The sequence below is a fragment of the Callithrix jacchus genome, chromosome 10 (assembly GCF_049354715.1).
Source record: "Callithrix jacchus isolate 240 chromosome 10, calJac240_pri, whole genome shotgun sequence".
NCBI classification, from domain to species: Eukaryota; Metazoa; Chordata; class Mammalia; order Primates; family Cebidae; genus Callithrix; species Callithrix jacchus.
Window position 1 is genome coordinate 88,463,017 of NC_133511.1, and position 22,384 is coordinate 88,485,400.

The following is a 22,384-nucleotide window of genomic DNA, read 5'->3' on the forward strand; positions in this document are numbered from 1 at the left end:
TCCTCTTGCCTCCCTCCACTGCTAGAGTAGATCTTGAGAATAGGCCATTTTCATTTATACTTTTCTGGTAGAAAATAGACTCATAGAGGTTAAGTGATTTGTGAAATTTTAGAAGCAGGTTATAAAGGAGATAGAAAAATAAGAACAAACTAACCCCAAAGCTAGCTGAAGAAAAGAAATAATTAAATCATAGCATAACTGAACAAAATTGAGACCCCAAAATTCACGCAAGGAATCAATGAAACCAAAAGTTGGTTCTTTGAAAGGATACCAAGATTTATGTCCCACTAGTTAGATTAACAAAGAAAAGAAGATCGAAGCTCAATTGGGAAAAGGTGACACTATACTTGATACCAAAGAAATACAAAAGATCCTCAGAGATTATTATGAACACCTATATGTACACAAACTAGAAATTCTAGATGAATGGATAAATTCCTGGAAACACACAACCTCACAAGGTTGGATGGGGAAAAAGTTGAAACCCTGAACAGACCAATACTGAATTCTGCAATTGAACCAGTAATAAAAAACTTACCAACCAAAAAAAAAAAAAGAAAGAAAGAAAGAAAGAAAGAAAAAAAAGCCCTGGACCAGATGAATTCACAGCTAAATTCCACCAGACATACAAAGGAGAGATGGTACCTATTCTCCTGAAACTATTCCAAAATTTGAGGAAGAGGGACTCCTCCCAAGTTCATTCTGTAAAACCAGCAGCACTTTGGGAGGCCGAGGCAGGTGGATCACGAGGTGGAAGAGATCGAGACCATCCTGGTCAACATGGTGAAACCCTGTCTCTACTAAAAATACAAAAAATTAGCTGGGCATGGTGGTGCGTGCCTGTAATCCCAGCTACTCAGGAGGCTGAGGCAGGAGAATTGTCTGAACCCAGGAGGCGGAGGTTGTGGTGAGCTGCGATTGTGCCATTGCACTCCAGCCTGGGTAGCAAGAGTGAAACTCCATCTCAAAAAAAAAAAAAAAAAAAAAACACGAGCATCACCCTGATTCCAAAATCTGGCAAAGACACAATGAAAAGAGAAAACTTTAGGCCAGTATTTCTGCTGAACAGAGGTGCAAAAATTCTCAAAAAAATACTAGCTAACTGAATCAGCACATTGAAAAGTTAATTTCCTATGATCCGGTAGGTTTCATTCCTGGAATACAAGGTTAGTTCAACATATGCAAATCAATAAATATAATTTACTACATAAACAGAATTAAAAGCAAAATCCATATGATCATCTGATAGATGTGAGAAAAGCTTTTGATAAAGTCCAATATCCTTTCATGGTAAAAAAACAAAAAACAAAAAAAACAACCTCAACAAACTAAATAAAAGAACCTACCTCAAAAGAGTAAGAGCCATCTATGACAAAACCACAGTCAATATCATATTGAAGCAAAAGCTGGGTCAAAACTGGAAGCATTTTTGTTAAGAAGTGGAATAAAACAAGGATGCCTACTCTTATCACACCTGTTCAATACGGTACTGGAAATCCTAGCCAGAGCAATCAGGCAAAAGAAGGACCTAAAAGGCATTGAAATAAGAAAAGAAGAAGTCAAATTATCTCCCTACAAAAAAAAAAAAAAAAAAAGAGAAATAAATAAATAAAAGACCTAGGAATATATCTAACTAAAGAAGTGAAAGATCTCTACAAGAAGAACCTTAAAAACACTTCTAAAAGAAATAATAGATGACACAACCAAATGGAAGAACAAGTATCATTAAAATGGCCATACTGCCGAAAAAAATCTGTAGATTCCACATAATTTCTATCAAACCGCAGCTGTCATTTGTTACAGAAGTAGAAAAAAGTATTCTAAAATTCATTTGGAACCATAAAAAGAGCTGAATAGCAAAAGCAATCCTAAGCAAAAAGAACAAAGCCAGAAACATCACATTACCTGACTTCAAGCTATACTCTAAGGCTAGAGTAACCAAAACAGCATGGTACTGGTACAAAAACAGAACAATGAAATAGAATATAGAATACAGAAATAAAGCCGCCTACCTACAGCCATCTGATGTTTGACAAAGTTGCCAAAAATAAGCAATGGAGAATGGACTCTCTAGTCAATAAATGGTGCTGGATTAATGAGTATCCATAAGCAGAAGAATAAAACTGGATCCATACCAATCACTCTATACCAATATTAGCTCAAGATAGATTAAAGATATAAATGTAAGACTTCAAACTATAAGAATTCTAGAAGAAATCCTAGAAAATACTAAGGTGTCTAAATACTAGGACTAAATCTGCAAAAGAAATTGCAACAAAAACAAAAATTGACAAGCAGGACCCAATTAAACTAAAGAGCTGCTGCACAACAAAAGAAATTCACCAGAGTAACAAGCAGCCTACAGAATGGGAGAAAATATTCACAAACTACACACCTGACAAAGGTCTAATGTTCAGAATCTATAAGAAACAATTAAAAAAAAAACCTCATTAAAATTTGGGCAAAAGACATGAACAGACACTTCTTAAAAAAACACACACACAAAAAAGAAAAAAGCAACATACAAGTGGCCCCAAGTGGTCCCAAAATACATCATAAATTCTCAGTATCACTAATCATCAGAGAAATATGAATCAAAAACACAAAGAAGTCAGGCATGATGGCTCATGCCTGTAATGCCAGCACTTTAGGAGGCCAGGGTGGACAGATCACTTGAGCTCAGGTGAGACCTGCTCCACCTCTACAAAAAACTACAAAAAATACACCTCTACAAAAAAATACAACAACAGCAGCAAAAATAGCCAAGCCTGGTGGCATATGCCTGTAGTTCCAGCTACTCAGGAGACTCAAGTTGAAGGATGACTTTAGCCCAGGAGGTCAAGACTGCAGTGAGCCGTGATCACACCACTGCACTCCAGCCTGGGTGACAGGGCAAGACCATACCTCAAAAACAAACAAACAAAAAACTCACCAGATACTGGTAAAGCTGCACAGACAAGGGAATACTTATACACACTGTTGGTGGGAATGCGAATTAGTTCAGCCACTGTGGAAATCAGTTTGGAGATTTCTCAAAGAACTTAGCACCACTATTCAACCTGGTAATCCCTTTACTAGGTATATATATCCAGAGGAAAATAAATCGTTCTTCCAAAAAGATGCATGCACTCATGTGTTCTTAGCAGCAGTGTTCAAAATAGCAAAGACGTGGAATCAATCTAATTGCCCATCCATCAATGGTGGATTGGATGAAGAAACTGTAAGACATAGAACACTATGCAGTCACAGAAAAGAATGAAATCTTGTTATTTGCAGCACCGTAGATGCATCTGAAGGCCATTATCTTAAACCAATTAACACAAAAACAGAAACCCCAGTACTGCATGTTCTCACTTATATATGAGTGCTAAACACTGGGTATTCATGGACATAAAGACAGAAACAATAGACACTGGGAACTCCAGAGTGCAGAGCAAGGGAGGGAGGAAAGGCTAGAAAAACTACTTATTCGGTACTGTGATTACGACCTAGGTAATGGGATTATTTGTACCCCAGACCTCAGCATCGTGCAATATACCCATGTAACAATTCTGCACATGTACCCCAGAATCTAAAATACAAATTAAAATTATTTAAAATCTAAAAACTATAAAAGCAGGTTATGGAACAGTTAGTTCAAAATCTAACTCAGAGAAGAATGAGAAGCAAATCTCAATGTGAGTATTGTTGGTACTTGTCAAGAGCAAACTAACCAGATGCTTTGTAGCATTCAGCATAATTAATGATTACCAGAAAAAAAATGAGTTTTAATTTTGGACAAGGTTAAAATCTTTTTGATAAACTTTGTTTGGTCAAGTATTTTTGTACATTTAATACTGACAGGTTTTATTAAAGCATTATATGCATTTAGGGATTCGAAACCATAAGCCTGAATTCATATTAAGAACCTTATATTATTTTCATATGAGAATAGAGGAATTTTTTAACATTCAAATGGTAGTTATTAGGTGATTGTTCTGTGCCAAGGTCTATGTGAGATGCTGGTGATTCTCAGAATGAGACAGACAATGGTCTCTACCACTACAGGATTTGCAGTCCAGCATATTTCCACCATTGTCCTGTCCCATAAACTGGTAACTATGTACAAAAGATTAGAAATATGTTAAATGGTGCCTACAGTCTTTTAGCTAATGATGTCTATGTAGCTAAACATTAATCTGTGAACTAGAGGCTGTTCTCAAAGCAGTAACTTTTCAGTAGAATTGTGCTCACTAGACTGTTTTGTTCAAATTTCTCACCTCTCAAAGGGCTCCTAACATATAGCACCCCTCTTTAATATCCAAATTCTGAAGAAATAGAAAATGAAAGAGTTACATATTACCTTTACAACTAAAAATATCCAAGCTGATAGATATGCTTAGTGTCTTTAACAGAGCTCTAGCATTAGGCCAATTAACTACCTAGTCGCAGGCAAAGTGGGGGGTCTATGTGGAGGGTTTCTGGAGAACAGCTTCTTCCCTAGAAGTAGGGTATACTATGTAAAGCATGCTCAGTTTATTATTAAATTTACTAATGTGATAAATCCCTTTATCTTGTAGCAGATGTGTAATGAAGCAGAAAAGCCAGGAATAAAACTACTTGAGCATCCACTGCAAAAAAAACAAAAACAAAACATCAAGCATAGGGAAATTGCTTTCCCTTAGTAGTATGTTCTGAACATATGAGTAAAGATGTCACTTAAAATAATAACCCTTTAGAATAGGAAAATTATTTAAGGTGAAATCTAATAATGTTTTCATACACTGTTCATTAAGAGGTACTAAAACATATTGTCAACATATTCTCTACTTGTAGATTATTTCCTTTGTAGATTATCTCCTTTGTAGATTATCCATAACCTATTTTTTTACATCTCCAAGTGACTCTTCACCTACTTTTTTTTTTTTTCGAGACGGAGTTTCGCTCTTGTTACCCAGGCTGGAGTGCAATGGTGTGATCTCGGCTCACTGCAATCTCCGCCTCCTGGGTTCAAGCAATTCTCCTGCCTCAGCCTCCCGAGTAGCTGGGATTACAGGTGTGCACCACTGTGCCCAGCTAATTTTTTGTATTTTTAGTAGAGATGGGGTTTCACCATGTTGACCAGGATGGTCTCAATCTCTTGACCTCGTGATCCACCCACTCAGCCTCCCACAGTGCTGGGATTACAGGCTTGAGCCACCGCGCCCGGCCTCCTCCCCTACTTTTTAACACCCAATCACCTGATTACAGAGAAACTGCATTTAAGTCTTTATCCTGCTCCTCACTAGTTATATATTTTCTCTAGGTCTCTATTGTTATCTGTAAAAGTGAAAGGGTATAAATTGATGATCCCCAAAATCCTTCACAACTCTCAAATTCTAGAATTATTGTTGGCCTCCCTGCCTAGGTACAGTTGATATGTACCTAGGAAACCAAATGTAATTTTATATTTAGCTAAAGAAATAGATGATTACAGGAGATAACAACTATGTCTCTCCCTTTGACCTTTTCTGGCCTTTATAATTTGCAATACACATTTTTTAATACATTGTTACTCTGAATTATGTCTCCATATTCTCTCTGCTCAGTCACTTCCCAAAACAATACATGTGCTTTCATTATGCTGTTCCTAGGAGCAGAACCTATGACGTTGTATAACTCATAGTACATTGTTTCAGGGCCATAGGAAATATATTAGAAGTTAATTTCTTTCCTGCTAAATCATTTAAAGATTTTTATTTCTGGGGATTGCTGTTTGCAAACTTGACTGTGACCCTCTGATTGTATTTCTTTATTTAACAAACTTACGTTCAAATAGTTTATAGCACTAATATCAGTAAAGCTGGTAAATGTGAATGCTGAAGGCCAAATTGTACGTAGTATTCATCTTATTGTTTCATTAACATATTGCATTTAGTATTTTTATATATTTTTAGTATATCTTATGTGTCCATATATGTGCACCTATGGATACACAGCAGGTATACATGTTTTTCCTCTGCTTAGAAGGATGCTAATTCAAGAACTTACCATTACAATGCCAGAAAAAAAGTGAATGCTGGTTTTAAAAGTAAGGAATTTACTCCCATCGTGCTTGTTATTAAATGTGATATATGGTAATTTCATCATTATAAGGTATGCAGATGTAATGATCCAGTGTCTTTTAAAGGTATGGTGTGGAGCCTCCTGGTTTGATAAAATTGGAAAAAGAGATTGAACAAGAAGAAACTCTTTCTGCCCCTTCTCCTTCACCTTCTCCTTCATCAAAGTCTTCTGGAAAAAAGAGTACAGGAAACTTACTGGACGATGCAGTAAGTAAAATCAGTCAGACTTCTTACCAGCACTTAGTCTTTCTTGCACTACAAAACACGTTCTGTGCAATGTCATATCAGTCTAACCTTTACCTATTTCAATTTTCTTGAAATTTATTTTAAGCCCATATGAAAAACGTTGCAGTCCTACAATTCATTTTGATATTCAAAACTGAAACACTTAATGAGACTTTATTTTAAACAACAAATAAAACTTTAGAATAATAAGTCAACTCCCTGAAAATTGTATTTGAAAACATGAAAGCCTCTTTGTCACTGGGTCACAACTCCCCATTTCACAGCTAAGAAGCCTGAAGACACAAGATCTTGAGGATTGTTAAAAGACCGGAAAGTAAATATATGATATAGAAGATAAGTGCCTTTCATGTACTACCATTGTTTTTCAAGTGCTCTCATATATGAAAGGCAGGTTCCTTCTCCAGGAATGGAAATGGAGAAGTTGAGTAACCTGCTGAGGGGGGGAGAGGACCTTAGATTCCAACACAGTTTTGTCTAACTCTCCAAGGTCCCTCTACTTAGCAGAGTCATTGAGTCACAATTTTTGTAGTTAGGAAATGTTTTAACAATGTCCTCAGAATCACAGTAAACCATTTTTAGGTATAACAGCAAACACAGTGAATTAAAACTCTCAGGTGACCTTGGTTGTCAGCTAAGTAGTTCTTGGTTATGAAAAGTAATATGTGTGTGCATATGCCCTCCACACATGTATTTTAAGTGCTACTGTAAAAATGTTAATAAAGGAGATAAATGATGAGTGACTGGGATGTTGTTTATGCAAAGTTTGTATTTTGGAGCTGTAGTTGCTTTTGAATTTTGTAGAAAACGGTAATGCCAGAGGCATTACATGGGCATATGTCTCACATACCTGGGGAGAGTCCTAAGAAACTAGCACCAACCACAATGCCAGCTATAAAAATAGGCAGAACTGAAAAGGACTGGTGGTCCACAGCTGTGATTTTCTTCCTCTAGGGTATGAGTGGAAGAAAAGAGCTGGGAAAATGGTTTGACTCTACAGGATGGAGAAAAAGAGATTTCTCTGTGTTTTGCTTTTCTTCATGTGACACTACAAACTATATTGCAGATTTAGATGAGCAGAAATATAACTGTCTGACATAATAAGAACCCTCATTTCTGTTAAGGGCAGCAACCTTATTCTTAAAGGTAGCTTAGCCTGTTTAATTTGCTGTCTTCTGGGTAACTGTTTAATCACTTGGGAACTAAAGAAGAACGGGCAAGACATTTTTATTTAATGCTGCTGAAAACGATTTTAAAATCACATCACCTTTTTGATGAATTGGTCATATGTCTTGCTTTTTCATTTCACTTTTTATTTTGTAATTGAGTAATATTATATTAGTAGTAGATAATGGTCTATAGTTTATATATTGATGAGAACATTTTTTTCTTCTCTATCAATTGTACTTTTTGATTAGACTTACTTTAGGGTAAGATGTTCCTCTAGTCTTTTTCTAATAAATGTATTTCCCCTGGGGCAAATATACTTGCTTATAGTCCATTTCCTCTCAGCCATAACCTTCATTCATTTTACAAAATTGCCTTATAGTCAGGGTTCCAGATCTCTGAAGAGTATCTGGCCAATGTTCCCCTTAACCTCCTATTGAATGAATTACTGGATCAAATGAAATTTTTAGTCCTAAAATTATGAGATCGCTTCCTGGTATTTGACACTGTTGATCACTCCATTCTTGAAATGTATCTCTACAACATTTCTGCTACCAGAAGGATCAAACTAAATGCATTTTAGATTTGATTAAAATGATATAGGGTTCTCTATAACATCTAGGGTGAAACCCAAGTTCATTGATATGTCATATAGTTCGTAGCCCTCTATGTTCTGGCCTACTGTGTGTTTTCTAGCTGTTTTGTCCACTGGATTAGTCCCTGCATTTTGATGTAGCCACTGTTGCTTTTCATAGTATTTCTGTCTACTCACCTTTTACACTACTTTTAAACACCTTTCGATCTTTTAAAATTCAGGCTGTGCTATACTACATAAAGTTTTTTACTGGTATCTTTCATCCCAGGTATAACTGGTAAATTACTCCTTGGTGTTCTAAGTCCTTGTATAAGTTTAATGAAGCATTTATCTTATTGGGCACAAATATCCTTTCCTCTCAAGGTATAGACCTTGTATTCAAAGACAAGGACCATATTTTATCCATCTACATCTAGTACCATGTTCGTTGGATCAATTATCAATGTAGCTAATTAAAGTTTAACCTTCTCCCTTATTCTGGTTATCCAAATTGGCCACATACTCTGCAAAAGTTCAATTGAAATTGAACTTTTCAATTCTAGTGTAGCTTTGTAGAGGGAGGAGATGTTGCCACTTGAAGCTACTTCTATGAACCTAGAAGTAGCTAGAATGGTTTTCTTTCTTCACTAACTTGTCTTATATCTGGCAATCCTTGAGATGAGGAGGAAAAGAAGAGAGGGCAAGAAGGTGGTGGAAAAATGATGAAAAGGATTTCAGAGTTTTACCAATACTCTAGTTCAGAAAAAGAGAGTGAAATGAAGACTTTCCACACAGTAGTAAGCCAGTCAGTCATTCCATGGTGGTTCTCCCCTACTCTCAAATTGTATACTCTCAGCTGAGAAAACCAGAAGGGATTTCACAGAAGCTTTAAACCTTCTTTAAAGTTTACTGGAGTTTAGAACATAACCATCTGCTTAGTTAAGAAGTTTTAATCAAATGTGGGAAATATACAAAGTGGATACTTCTGTACCTTTGTCAGCTAGAATACTATGTTTCTAAAGTCTTTAAAATGGCATTTTTCGGGCCAGGCACGGTGGCTCAAGCCTGTAATCCCAGCACTTTGGGAGGCCGAGGCGGGTGGATCGTGAAGTCAAGAGATCGAGACCATCCTGGTCAACATGGTGAAACCCCGTCTCTACTAAAAATACCAAAAAAAAAAAAAAAAAAAAAAAAAAAAAATAGCTGGGCACGGTGGCGCGTGCCTGTAGTCCCAGCTACTCAGGATCCTGAGGCAGGAGAATTGTTTGAACTCAGAAGCAGAGGTTGCAGTGAGCTGAGATCATGCCATTGCACTCCAGCCTGGGTAACAAGAGTGAAACTCCGTCTCAAAAAAAAAAAATGGCATTTTTCAAAAAATGTTTGATCGAACACACCATGGTTAGATTAGTTTGATAAATACAAATTACTGTAGTTCTCATCTAGAGTCTGGTAATACATTTTGGCATAGTGAGTTCCATAATAACATCTTGTTTAACCTGGAATCTTCCAAACTTATTTGACCACAGAAGTCTCTTCTAGTCCTCTTCATTTTCACTTGGGAAAACTACATTGAACTATTTTGCATTCTGTTTAAGTGATAGGGTTTTTTTGTTTGTTTTTTTGCTTTTTTAATGAAGTGTTTTACTTCAGGAACAGTGGAGCAGAGAAAAAAGTAATTTGAGCTTCACTAATGGTTTAAATCAGAACTTCATATATCTAATATAAAAGGAAATTGTTCCTAGAGCAACTGCTTCACTGCATGTGAGGCATATATTGCAGTTCAGAGTTGAAATTGATGTAGCCCGACATGGGTTTTAGAATAGAGATATAAAATAGAGATTGCTTGCAGAGTTCCTGCGTTTAGTTAATAATACTGGTTATGTTTACTCTGGGAAAGCTATTATCTGCCACTCCAAAAAAGAAAAAGAGGAAAAAGAGAAAGAGGAGGAGTGGAAAAAAAAAAGAAGAAATAAAAAAGAGAGAAAGCAAGAGAAGCAGATCTGTGTTAAGATATTATATTCCAGTGAACAGTTTCAGCAGTAACTGCCAGTTTTGAAACTTTCAATGTTTCTTCACATTTCTTTGTTTGTTATTTACGGGAATTCTGGGAAAAAAATAGGTGACCCTTTATGTGGAAAATACATCTCACGTTCTTTAATCAAGATATCAGGAAAGAAACGCAGTGATATCTGTTCAGATTAATTTATTCTCCAGATGTCCTGATAGAGTGATTAAGCTGTGATAAAACGGTGGAGTCGGGTTCAGTTCTCTTCGCTGAGCTAGTTCTCACACAATGAGTTGAATACAGTTCTCAGAAACCATTCTTACTTTCTTCCTCTTCTCCATCAACTTCCTCCGTATGGGGATGAGAGATAGTATAATTCTGAGTAATCAGGCTTCTCTTGAAATCCCATTTCAGCTGAAAACTGGCTGGGTTCCTAGCCAAGACAGAACACCTTCCAGACTGACTTTTCCCTAGGTAATGTAAGAAGCACAGATGTCATCGGTCACTGTTTACTTAACAATATATTTCCACTGGCCACAGTCTGGCCTTTTTTCTTCCACTTCTGCTTCCACCTCTCATACAACTACAAAAACAGCCCTTGATTTTTAAAATCAACTCCATTTTCAAAGCCATAAAGGCATTAGAGAAGAGCAGGCCACTTGAGAAAATGTTTCCTGTATTTTACTTCATTTAATACCAAGAGTTTCTGTCTTTTCTCTAAGAACACTGGAAAATGGAAATACTTTCCATACAGATTTGTGATTGTCATTTTTTAGTCAAGAAACCAGTTAAACATCAATTTGCTGTTTGGTTAATTGCCACATGGCAAGTAAAATTGTGCCAAGCATGATCCTCCTAAAGTTCAGGCCTCAGGCCATGTACCTTTTGGATGCTGTCATTCTGATTTTCTTCTGGATGATCAACCCCTCCTGTTTTGCATCCTTGCTTTCCTCATGGAAGCCCTTATTTGTGGTGATAAGGAAAACTATACCACTTCTAGCAATGGCATAACATAATTTACATATATATACGTATTTATATTTAAACATATTTTATAAACACATAGAAGGAGATAGACATAGAAAAATATTGAAAACAGGAACTATAGACAACATTCATTGGTCCTGTGAACCTACCCTCACCCCAGAATGTGGTTCTGAATTGTTGGAAGGAAATGATGTGATCATTATTCAACTTTTGTACCTCTTGTTTTATTATCATCATCCCATTCAGAAATAACCTTTCAAAAAATCTCTAAGAACAGAAGTATATTAATACTGGGGTGAATGTATCTATGGATCAAGTATAATATATAAAAAACTCATAACACAAAGTCATTGCCCTAATCAGTAATTTAACGTTAAATAGTTTTCTCATTTTTCAGTTAAGGCCATTTCTAAGGTTCTTTGAATCCATGCTTATTTAGTTCTCCTAATTTTTTCATGTCCTGTATAGATTCATGTTCTTATTTATTTATTTAGTCAATATGCATTTAATGAATATTTATTTGCTATTAGGACGTGCTTTGTATTACTGATTTTAAAATATAATAAAATACTATCTTAACTCTTAAGGAATTCAGACTAGCAAGAAGATATTAAGGTTAACCAATAAATGAGATACAATATGCTATGATAAAAATAAGTACCAAAAGTTGTAGGTTTGTCAGCAAAATTAGGGATGACAGAAAGGACTTATGGCAGTGTATATATTAAAGTTGGTTCTTTTGTTCTTTTCTTCCAAAAATAGTGTTGGTTCTCTTTTTGTACATCCTTATTGAGTTGTAATTGTATAGTTTTTGAGATAAATTTAATTCAGGAATTTTTTCCTTTTTGTGGTTATTCCTCCACTGTTTTAGCTTTCATACCTTCTGGAACCTTTCTTATTCTGGGGAAACTAAGTTGTTTAATTCCTTTACATCAACATGCATTTGAGTTCATGTGTTACTCTCTGCACAGTTTTTGCTTAGAAGGCTGATTAAAGTCACACACTGACTTATTTGAAGGAATGATTGCATTTTTTTCATGACATAACTCTAGACACCATGACATCTTCGTGGAAGAATTTGGGTGAGGAAATCCAGGCCAATTTCTAAATTTGTTCTATATACCTTCTAAAGGCAGGCTGCACATCATTTACAGCTTTCTGTTTCTTCCATGCAAGCATGTCCTCATAACACAGGACATTATCGTTTGGGTTGTTTGGTTGGTTGGTTGGTTGAAGAGCAGACAGACTGGCTTGTTTCCAGTCAAGGAAAACATAAACATAAAATTGTTCCTAAAATCTTGGACTGTTATCTTCTAGTAATCACAACTATTCATAAGCTTTATGCACATATCATTTAGATTATGTAGGTTTTAAAGAGTGAGAGAATAGATATAATGGAGCTAAAAATCTGATATGCAGGCATCAATTACATAGAACACACATAAGCTGTAAAACATAGTCACAGAAGTAAGGTTTGATAGGTGGGAATGAGTGAGATGGAGTGAATTGCAGGGTAAATCTGAGTAAATGAGAGATTACTTCTTAGAGAAAATCTTAGAGTTTAAAATAAGATGAAACAATAGTCCTGTTTCATCTAAAAAGACTTGTTAGATTAATTCTCATTATTTTGAAACTGGGTAACATATAATTAAAATTATACTGAGGTAATGTAAACTCTGTATTAATGTACATTCTATTCTGGTTTTCGATAGATTCATCTTGACAACCCAAATCTACATGGTCTTTTTAGTCCTACAAAAGTAGAAACACAGCTGATTGTTTATAGTCTATGATTCCTGTTGACTTCCTGCTCCTTATCCTCCAAAATCATCACGGTCATTAGCAACCTTTGCCTTATTGCAGTCATTTGCCTTCAGATGTCTTTGGGACCTGACTTTTACATAGTTATGATTTAATGCGATATTCCTATGCTCACATTATGTCCATAAAGAACAAGTTTAAAGTCATTAAGGGTTCATGGGCCTTGGAGTCCTTGGAGCAAATTAACATAAATTCAACCTAATTAAGAAGAATGAATTTGCCTGGTCTTCTATTTCAGGTGAAACAAATTTCTGAAGATCCTCCTTGCAAATGCCCAAACAAGTTCTGTGTGGAGCGACTCTCCCAAGGAAGATACCGGGTGGGAGAAAAGATCCTCTTCATCAGGGTAAAGTTTTACTTTTCACTTATCTCGTTCTTTATGGGAACACTCAGAATTTGAGTTGGGGGAAATGTGACAGACAACAGCAGGAACTGCCATATGGTGCTTACAATTAAAGATACATGGTATGAATTTTTTTTAAGTAGCATACGTTATAATGTACTACTGGAGGTTAAACAAATAGAACTGTTTTTCTCTTTGTACGTATACCAAAACACGTACACACCAAAAACACAATGGAGATCAAATAGAATGCAGAAGCCTTTCCACTTGTGTTCTGTTTTGCTAAGAATCAAGAGAATTTAATCTCTCAAAGTAAGTTTGTGACTTTTGCTAAGACCAATATTTTTGTTAAAAAATAAGAAAATGAAGAATATAAATACATTTCTAGAAATCTGCAATTGTACACAGAAGTGATTTTCTGCTTTATGGTTTAGTCATTTCTGAAGGAATGAAGGTTGTGATGAAAAAAACTATATTCTTTCCTCAGTTGAATAAGTTAAAAAGTATCTTGCTGTTGTAGAATAGAATGATTCAAAGATATACATCTAGTACCAGCAATGTGTATTCTCACAATGCTCAAATCTGTAATGACCCTGTTGAAATTTTGCCCATGTAAAGTTTTCTTAATTTCTACTTTTGACCAAAACATATTTGTATAACAGGTCTTGCTTGTTAAAGGCTCTGCAACATGTGGTTGGAAAATGAAAGTTTAATCATAATTTTAGCCTTAAATTATAATGTTAATTATTTTGAATTATAATCTAATTTTAGATTAGTATTTACTAATATATTTCTTAAGTTTCCAGGAAACAATTGTGATTCTGCTTTGGAATAGCAACCAAAAGGATATAACAATATGTTATTATTAGGGATATGAGACAGATCTGGGTAGATGGCCTCACTAGGAAAGGCAGCTGGTTGCCTGAGTTGCTTATTGTCCTTTTGTTCTAATTTCAAGGATAGGATACATATTTTTTAGTCAAGCTGCCTGCTTTCCCTTCAGTACATTAAATAACAGTGATCTAGAATCTCCAGAGATATATTTAAATTTTACCAGGTTGACCTTCCTCAATTGATAATCAGTCTTCTTTAGAATATTAGGCTCCAGAGTTTAGAATCAAAACATAGAGCATCATTTTTTACAGTTATTCCTTTTTGTAATAAAAGTGTTAATAAAACACATGATTAATAAATTATATACTTCTCCCTCCAATGTAACCTAATATCTTCAGTCAAAATACATACTACATATGTTTATTTGCATCTGACCTTTCATATTTAGTCATTTGTCAAAGATGTTAATATCCGTGTTTATGAAGAACATGTTTTTAATGTCCTTACTATATAAGGCAGGTTTTTTGATGTTCCATTTTTCTTTTCAAGAAACGTTTATCTTTTGCTTAAATCTATTCATGTAGTATTTCTAGAGAAAATGAGATTTGCTGTACTAATGTATTAATTGAGGCGTCTATGTGCTTTTGTAGACAGGCTTGTTTATGTTCATACTCCTCCATTTACAGGTGGGCGATAATCCATACCTAAATATAAAGAATCCTTTAGTACAAAGAAAAACCTCTGAGGTTTTAGGCAAACATCCTAAGAATCTCTTGCCAAATGGGAATTTTTTTGTTTCTAGTTTATGAAAAAATAATTTCTCAAAGCCAGATTTTTGCCCTGTACTCTCCAAAGGGCACCATTGTTTTTTTTTTTTAACTATCAAATGCAGCCAATTTTTATTTATATTGTGCAGATGCAAATGTACTCTCCTCCAAAATATAAATATTTCCGTTATTTTTCAGTGACTTTGAATTTGGAGAGCGATGATAAAACCTTGCTGATTTCTGTGGTAATAGAAATTTGGATTATTCCCATTCAACCATAATACATACATATCTTTGAACTGTAAATAGGTGGATCTCAGGGCTCATGTTTGTTCATTCAATCAGTTGGTATATACATAGGCTTCAAGTATCAAGAAGTCATTTGGCAATACAAACTCAAATAAGCCTATAAAAAGGGACTTCAGAAATATGGCTTTTGTTTCCTTAATTGCTAATATATACTGAAAATTATGTTTCCTTAATTGCTCTTATTTACTGATATTGCCTTTGTTAGACTGTATGCAATAATCATATCTTTGTTATTTGACTTATCATTTCCAATGTGATGGCTATGTTCTGCCTAAGTACTCCATGCTGGAGTGCAGTGGTGTGATCTTGGATCACTGTAACCTCTGACCCCCAGGTTCAAGCTATTTTCATGCCTCAGCTTCCAAAGTAACTGGGATTATAGGTGTGTGCCACCACATCCAGCTAATTTTTTTGCATTTTTCGTAGAGACAGAATTTTGTCATGTTGGCCAGGCTGGTTTCAAACTCCTAGCCTCATGTGATCTGCTGGCCTCAGCCTCCCAAAGTGCTGGGATTACAGGCATGAGCCATCACACCTAGCCTCTTCCAATAGTAATTTTTAAAGTGGCCACAGATGAGCAGGATCAGCATCATCTGGAAACTTGTTAGAATGCAAATTCTTGGGCCTCCTCCAAGACTCACTGAATCAGAAACTCTGATGGTAGGGCCCAGTCACCTGTGTTTTAATAAGCCTTCCCAGTGTTACGTATGTGTCCTGAAGTTTGAAAACCACTTTAAAACAATGTATAGGAAGCAATTCAGTGTACCAAAAACACAATTGGAAATCATTTGCATGTCTGGTCATGAAAGAATATTGGCATTCAGGTGCTAAAAATGATCATTTTGAAGGCTTCTGTGTATTCTTGGGAGGCAGTGCTTAAGATGTAATTTTAAGTGAAACAAATGGGCTTTTAAATTATATTTACCTATAAAATAGCTCTGTGTGGAAATAGGATGAAGACAAAGAAAACAGGAATAATAGAAAATGGTTTTTAATTGTCAAGGACACAGAATGAGAGTGACTTTTTTTGTTCGGCAAGTTTCTAATGAAGATTTTAAAAATATGAACTCTTTAAGAGAAACCAGCAACCAGATACAATTAAAAATTTGAGAATAAATTCAAAGGTCTCTGAAAGTTGTGAGGTTAATTAGCAGAATGCTCATTTGAATGGTCCTTTTGCTGAGCTTCTTATCTTCCAGAAAAGGGTAGGGTGGTTTTTTGGAGTCATGATGTCATTTAGACTACAGATAAATTTTGCATATTGTTGTGAAATTGTAGCATATTTTTCCTTAGATGAAGCTATCTTCCTTTGCTATTTTATTCCTCCATTTTGGAAACTGATGTGTTTAGGACTAGTGTTAGGAAATATGCAAATGTTTATCTACTGTCTGGATAATGTGCCTTGTCTTTCCAGACCCTATCAGTGATCTACATTTCTCTACTAATCATTGCAGTTTTATCCATTTGGTGTCCATTCCTTTAGGGCTCAGTTTTAGTAATAGGAAAATAACCTAATGTGATAAACTTATTTGTGCTAATTCATGAAACGGATGCAGACAGCCCCAATGAATAGAACATCAATGGGATAAGGTCTTTACACTCAACTAAACTGCTCTAATGTTCTGATAATAAAAATTTCTGGCAAAATAGCAACCAGTCAGGTCACATGTTGTGAGGTAGATGACATTTTGTGCTACTCAGTTTGCTCACTAATGTGATAAATTTTTTTTTTTACTTGATTGTAATTTATCACTACCCTAATACTGTACTTTAGAGTTGTTCAAAGTGTGGTCCCAAGAATAATAGTTCCAGAAGATGTTCAAAAATATTATTTATAAAGAAAAGTTAACATGGTTATGAGTTGAAACAGGTTTCTTTAATTGCTCTTATTTACTGATAATTGCCTTTATTAGCCAGTATCAGAACACTTGATATATCTCATTATAACCTCTCATACTAGTGTAGAAAATGTTGTTGACATTTCCATTTTATAGATGGGGAAACTGAGACACCGAGGTTGAGTAACTTCTCAAAGTTAAAAGGTAATAAGCATTGGAAGTGGACACTAAACCCTGGCAGCCTAACTCCTAAATTTATACTCTTTACCACTAAACAATATTGACCTCTTCACCTGGAATTTCTTGGACGGTTCAATAAACTAATGTGATCTGTAAGCTCCTGGAGACAAGCATATTGTTCAGCGTTTTCTAAATGTATTTAACCATAGAATAGTCTCTTTCCCACCTTTTACTCCCCAGAGCATCTTCCTGTGCTAGGAGGTCATAAAAACATAGTTTGAGAAAGACATTGTCATTTGAAGCAAATGTAATAATTTGTAAGACAATTTATATTGAAAGTTTTCCACATCTTGCCACAGTTAAAACTCATGTATTTTAAGGTATTAAGAAATATTTAATTTGTACACATTTTTACCTTTAGATTTCCTTTGGAAATGATTTTCAAGGACATGACTGGAAAACCTTTAAGGAAAAGACAGCAAAAATTTAATAAGGATTATTTGTTTCAGGCATTTGACCAGCTGCTTCATATTTATATCACAGGATTCTTTCTAAACCATAGAGCTTGGAAATTGTTTTTATCTTTTTGTTACAGGTGAAAAAATAAAGTCTTAGAGAAGTTCTTAAGTAAGTAATATAATAAATAAAAGTCAAAGCCCTGACTTCCCAAACCTACAACACATTCCCCTCCAAGCTGCCTCCTGGGGCATATCCATTAAATGCAAGTATCTTATTCACAAGGCTAGTCCTCTAAAAATAATCCATACCTTTTATGATATATTTAATGATCAACCATAATAAAGTATTTTTACACCATTTTTACTTTAAAGGTATTCAGAATACAAAGGGCATTCAATTGCATAATCAATAGTGCTCAATATAAAGACATATAATATATTTGCCTGACTATATTATGACAGGATAAAAAGTATGACAGTATTTTCATTACTGTATGATGGGCACTGTATAAAATGCTTTTATGTGGTCTATCTCCTTAATAGGCAAAACTAACTAGAATTCTATAATAAGACATATTGCTATCTGTCCTGCCATTTTTCAATAGATATCAGAAGATAATACTTCCATATTGCCAGTATAGTCATGTTGAGTCTTCTCTTGCTATGTAGTATTTTTTAAGTAGATTGATATTATTTCAAGACATTTTTATAGTAGCACTTCACAGTTGGGTAAAATAATATGAAATCCATATTAACACTCCAGTGTTAAACCACTGGTATTTTTCTAATTTAAGAAATACGAGTACTTGAGGTGCCTAAAGAAAAAACAGTGAATAATTTAATTGGAAGTCAGCAAAATGATTTGAAATGTTATGGAGTTACCTGCTTTGTACTACTTTTAAATTAAATCATAACAGATCAATAGAAAGGTCACACACATTGTTATTGACTGTGTAATTTCTTCCTTAGCATAAAAAGTCTTCAGGATTATGCCTGTGTGGTAAAAATCAACTCACTGAAACATTCAAGCAAGAGAGACACCAGAGCTCTGTTGCTATAGCAACTATACTTGGCAATGTCTTCTGGGACTTGCTCTAAGGAAAGGTCCATGATAGTGAGTGATATTACATTCCTTTTTGCTCTTATGACACATCCTGATTTACTGTCGGTAAAAAGTAGCATAGTTCAAATTGCATATTTTTCCTGGTGATGAAAAATGGGCTGTTAAGAATGCAAAGGAGTTTTAAACAACTAGCAAGGAGATTAAAGCCTCCATTTATCCTTAGTGGAAATGCTGCAGAAGCAGCCATTACTCAGCAGCTGAAATTCAACAGTTCATTAAAAATTATATATACATACATATATATATATATATATATATATATATATATATATGCACACACACACACACACACACACCTGTCTTCTAATTTGGCAATGTATGAGAACAGTGAATATAATTTTAAAATAATATTAATGCCTCTATTTGTATCTAGGGGGAAAATATGGCCGTGCTTGCTTCTGATGTATATAAAATCTCAGAGAACATTTATACTGCTCTAAATCATAGTAAGAGAAATATGAGTGCTATTAACACATGAATATTTTCAAACTCAGTTTGACCAACTGCTTCAAAACTAAACACTAATTCAGGAAATGCAAGCAATTGCATTTAAAATGTGTTCAAATGCTTTTAGCTTTTAATTCTTTTACGTTTTTGCTTAATTAAAGATGTTCTCATTTGTTTTGTCATTCACTGAAGTAATTTACACTTTGGTAAAACATATCTCAAAGGACTTTGCAAATATTAACACATGCTCTTAACACCTAATCTCTGAGAAAGGCATATATTTTAGATAAATCCAATATAAATAATAACTAATGATTGCCATAAATAATTCAGCTGATTTTTGTTTTTGTTGTTGTTTTTCTGAGAGTTATCTTTTGAGGTTGAAAACCTATAAATATATCTTAAAAATTCAAAACAAAGTTTGTCAAGGATTGCACCCTGACACTATATCCATTTGATACCACTTTTTTTTTTTTAAAAAAAGAAAGACAATGAAATTTAATATTTATTACAAGAATTAAAAGTAATGGCAAAAACTGCAGTACTTTTGCTTCTACCTAATAATATATCTGGGCAGTTTCCTGTATTCTGATTTAAGTTAGATAACTAATTTCTCCTTCCACTGACATATTAAATGCAAAAAACAATAAATAAATAGAAGCTCAAATCCAAAAATTATTCTTCACTGAATACTTACCACTATTGGACATTTAGCAATGAGTAGATTTTTCAATGGTGTCTACCTTCACTTGACCTGATAAGCATTTTTACTCATCTCCAACTCAATTAGCAAGGTTTACTGTGCCTTTAAGTTGTGCAATACACACACCACCTTCAGCTTGAATAATTTTCTTTTGCCATTAGGCTGTATCTAGAATCAATATACAATTGTTTTTTGATTGGCCACAAATCAAAATTAAATAAACTTAAGGAAGCATTGAAAAGTCAAATGACATTACTGAAAAACCGCACAGCTTCTATAATCTGCAGTTCCAATTTCTGCATTGCTATGGCCTTCCTACCATTAAAATAAATTTCTTCTGTATATGTGTATTTCATACCTAGTGATTTTATGTGTGTGTGTGTATATATATGTGTATATCTATAGTGTATGTGTATATTACATGGATAGACACACACACACACAAAGTAGACACATGTATAGTGAAAAGCAACAATATAGTAGAGAGTTGAATTGGTCCAGTGATCTGGCATTTTAACTGATTTTAACAGATATCTCAGGCTAATTTCCTAAAGCTGAAATTGAAATATCAAGTCAAAAATTTTGTGGAAAAATACACTTTTATCATGTTTATACATTGCATTAGGCCATTCTTACATTACTATAAATCAGTACTTGAGAATGAGTAATTATAAAGAAATTAGCTTTAATTGGCTCATGGTTCTGCAGGCTGTACAGAAAGCAGCATCTGCTTCTGAGGAGGCCTCAGGGAGCTTCTACTCATGGTGAAAGGAAAAGAAGGCGCAGGCACTTCACATGGTGAAAGTAGGAACAAGAGAGAGTGGGAGGGGAGGTGCCACACACTTTTAGATGACAAATCTTCTGTGAACTCAGAGTGAGAGCTCACTTATCACCAAGGGGATGGCCCAGCCATTCATGAGGTATCTCTGTCCCCATCATCCAAACACCTCCCACCATTCCCTACCTTTAGCATTGGGGATTACATTTCAACATCAAATATGCGTGGGGGACAAATACCTATACTGTATCGTATACTATTTAACACTCACCAAATGCTTTCTTGGTATCTGTTTGAGTGCTTTCCTGGGATTCGTTTTTTTTTTTTTCGGCTCTCACAACTCTTTGAGATAGGCACTATTATTATCCTCATAGTAACAATAAGGAAATTAAGTGTTAGAGAGTTAATTGTTTGTCAAAGATTACAGAGTCAGCTAGCAAGTGTCAAAACCTTTATTTGAATTTAATGTATCTGATTTCAGAGCCCACAGTTTTACTTATATGCTATTCATTCCATGTCAGACCATATAGACTTTTGGCATGTCATTTTGTAGGTATTACTACTCAACTTTCAACACTCCTTAGTAATTGACCTACACTCAATGTGTAGCTCCTAGTTTGCTTATTTTTTGCTTATGTGCTTTGGCAAAACAGGGAATTTAACAGCCAGTCCCTATTCAAGAGTCAGAAGAAAGCACCTAGGAAACAGAATCTTACAAAACAGACTGAATAACAACAACAACATAAACTAGAAAACTCAGTAAGAATGATTTTCACATTGTTCAGTATACATATTGATTTTCTTTTCAATCTGTTGACCATACTCGAAAAGTCTTCCAGAAACAAAAATTTATTTTAGGAATAAAGAAACTAAGGAACATTTATAATTTACTATGATTATAAACATATTTACAGCCTTTGGTCAGTTAAGATTAAATCCTTTCATTTCATTAGGTATGGAAGGATTTTCTGAGCATGCTATGGTATGGCAGAGAGATGAATTTGCATTTTGTATCATATTCTACTTTTATTAAAGTATCTAAACTAAAATGACCAAGTGCAAACTGAAAACGTTGGCATAGCAACTAAGTGCTTTGAAAGCAACTTCCTTAAAATTAAGTGTCAAGTAAGTTTTACATAATATTTTTTCCTAACTGTTTTTGTCCTATTTCTTGATAGCAGTACAGATATCCTTCTTTTATATTGTTTGTAAAGCACTTTCACTTTATACATTATCTCATTTTAGCTTCATTAGTACTCTATGACAAAAATCAGTGTGATTGTTAATTTATAACACTTATTGATGAGGAAACTGCAGCTAATAGAAATTTAGTAATTTTCCTAAAGTAATTGGTCCAGGTTGAAATATAAAGCTTTTTTTTTTTTTTTTTCTGAGATAGCCTCTGTCAGACTGGAGTGCAGTGACATGATCTCTGCTCACCACAACCTCAGTCTCCCGGGATGAAGCAATTCTCCTGCCTCAGCCTCTGTAGTAGCTGGGATTACAGGCATGTGCCACCACACCTGACTAATCCTTGTATTTTTAGTAGAGGCGTGGTTTCACCATGTTGGTCAGGTTGGTCTCAAACTCCTGAGCTCAGGTAATCCTGCCTTGGCTTTCCAAAGTGCTGGGATTAAAGATGTGAGCCACCACACCCAGCTGAAACTTTTATATCTAAATTCTATATGTTTTAAACTTCACACAATTAAATTTCCTTTTGAAGT

The 22,384-nt window shown here is 34.8% G+C and overlaps 1 protein-coding gene across 6 annotated transcripts in view; it reads left to right on the top strand.

The window, feature by feature from the left end:
• The window catches only part of GAS2 (growth arrest specific 2), a 142,280-nt gene that overhangs the window by 72,552 nt on the left and 47,344 nt on the right, over positions 1 to 22,384 (top strand). For all 6 annotated transcript variants that reach the window (XM_002755107.8, XM_054242184.2, XM_035266046.3 and 3 more), the window contains 2 exons: positions 6,149 to 6,290; positions 13,119 to 13,226. In XM_002755107.8, coding sequence (XP_002755153.1) covers positions 6,149 to 6,290; positions 13,119 to 13,226 — 250 coding nt within the window. The remainder of the gene's footprint in view (positions 1 to 6,148; positions 6,291 to 13,118; positions 13,227 to 22,384) is intronic.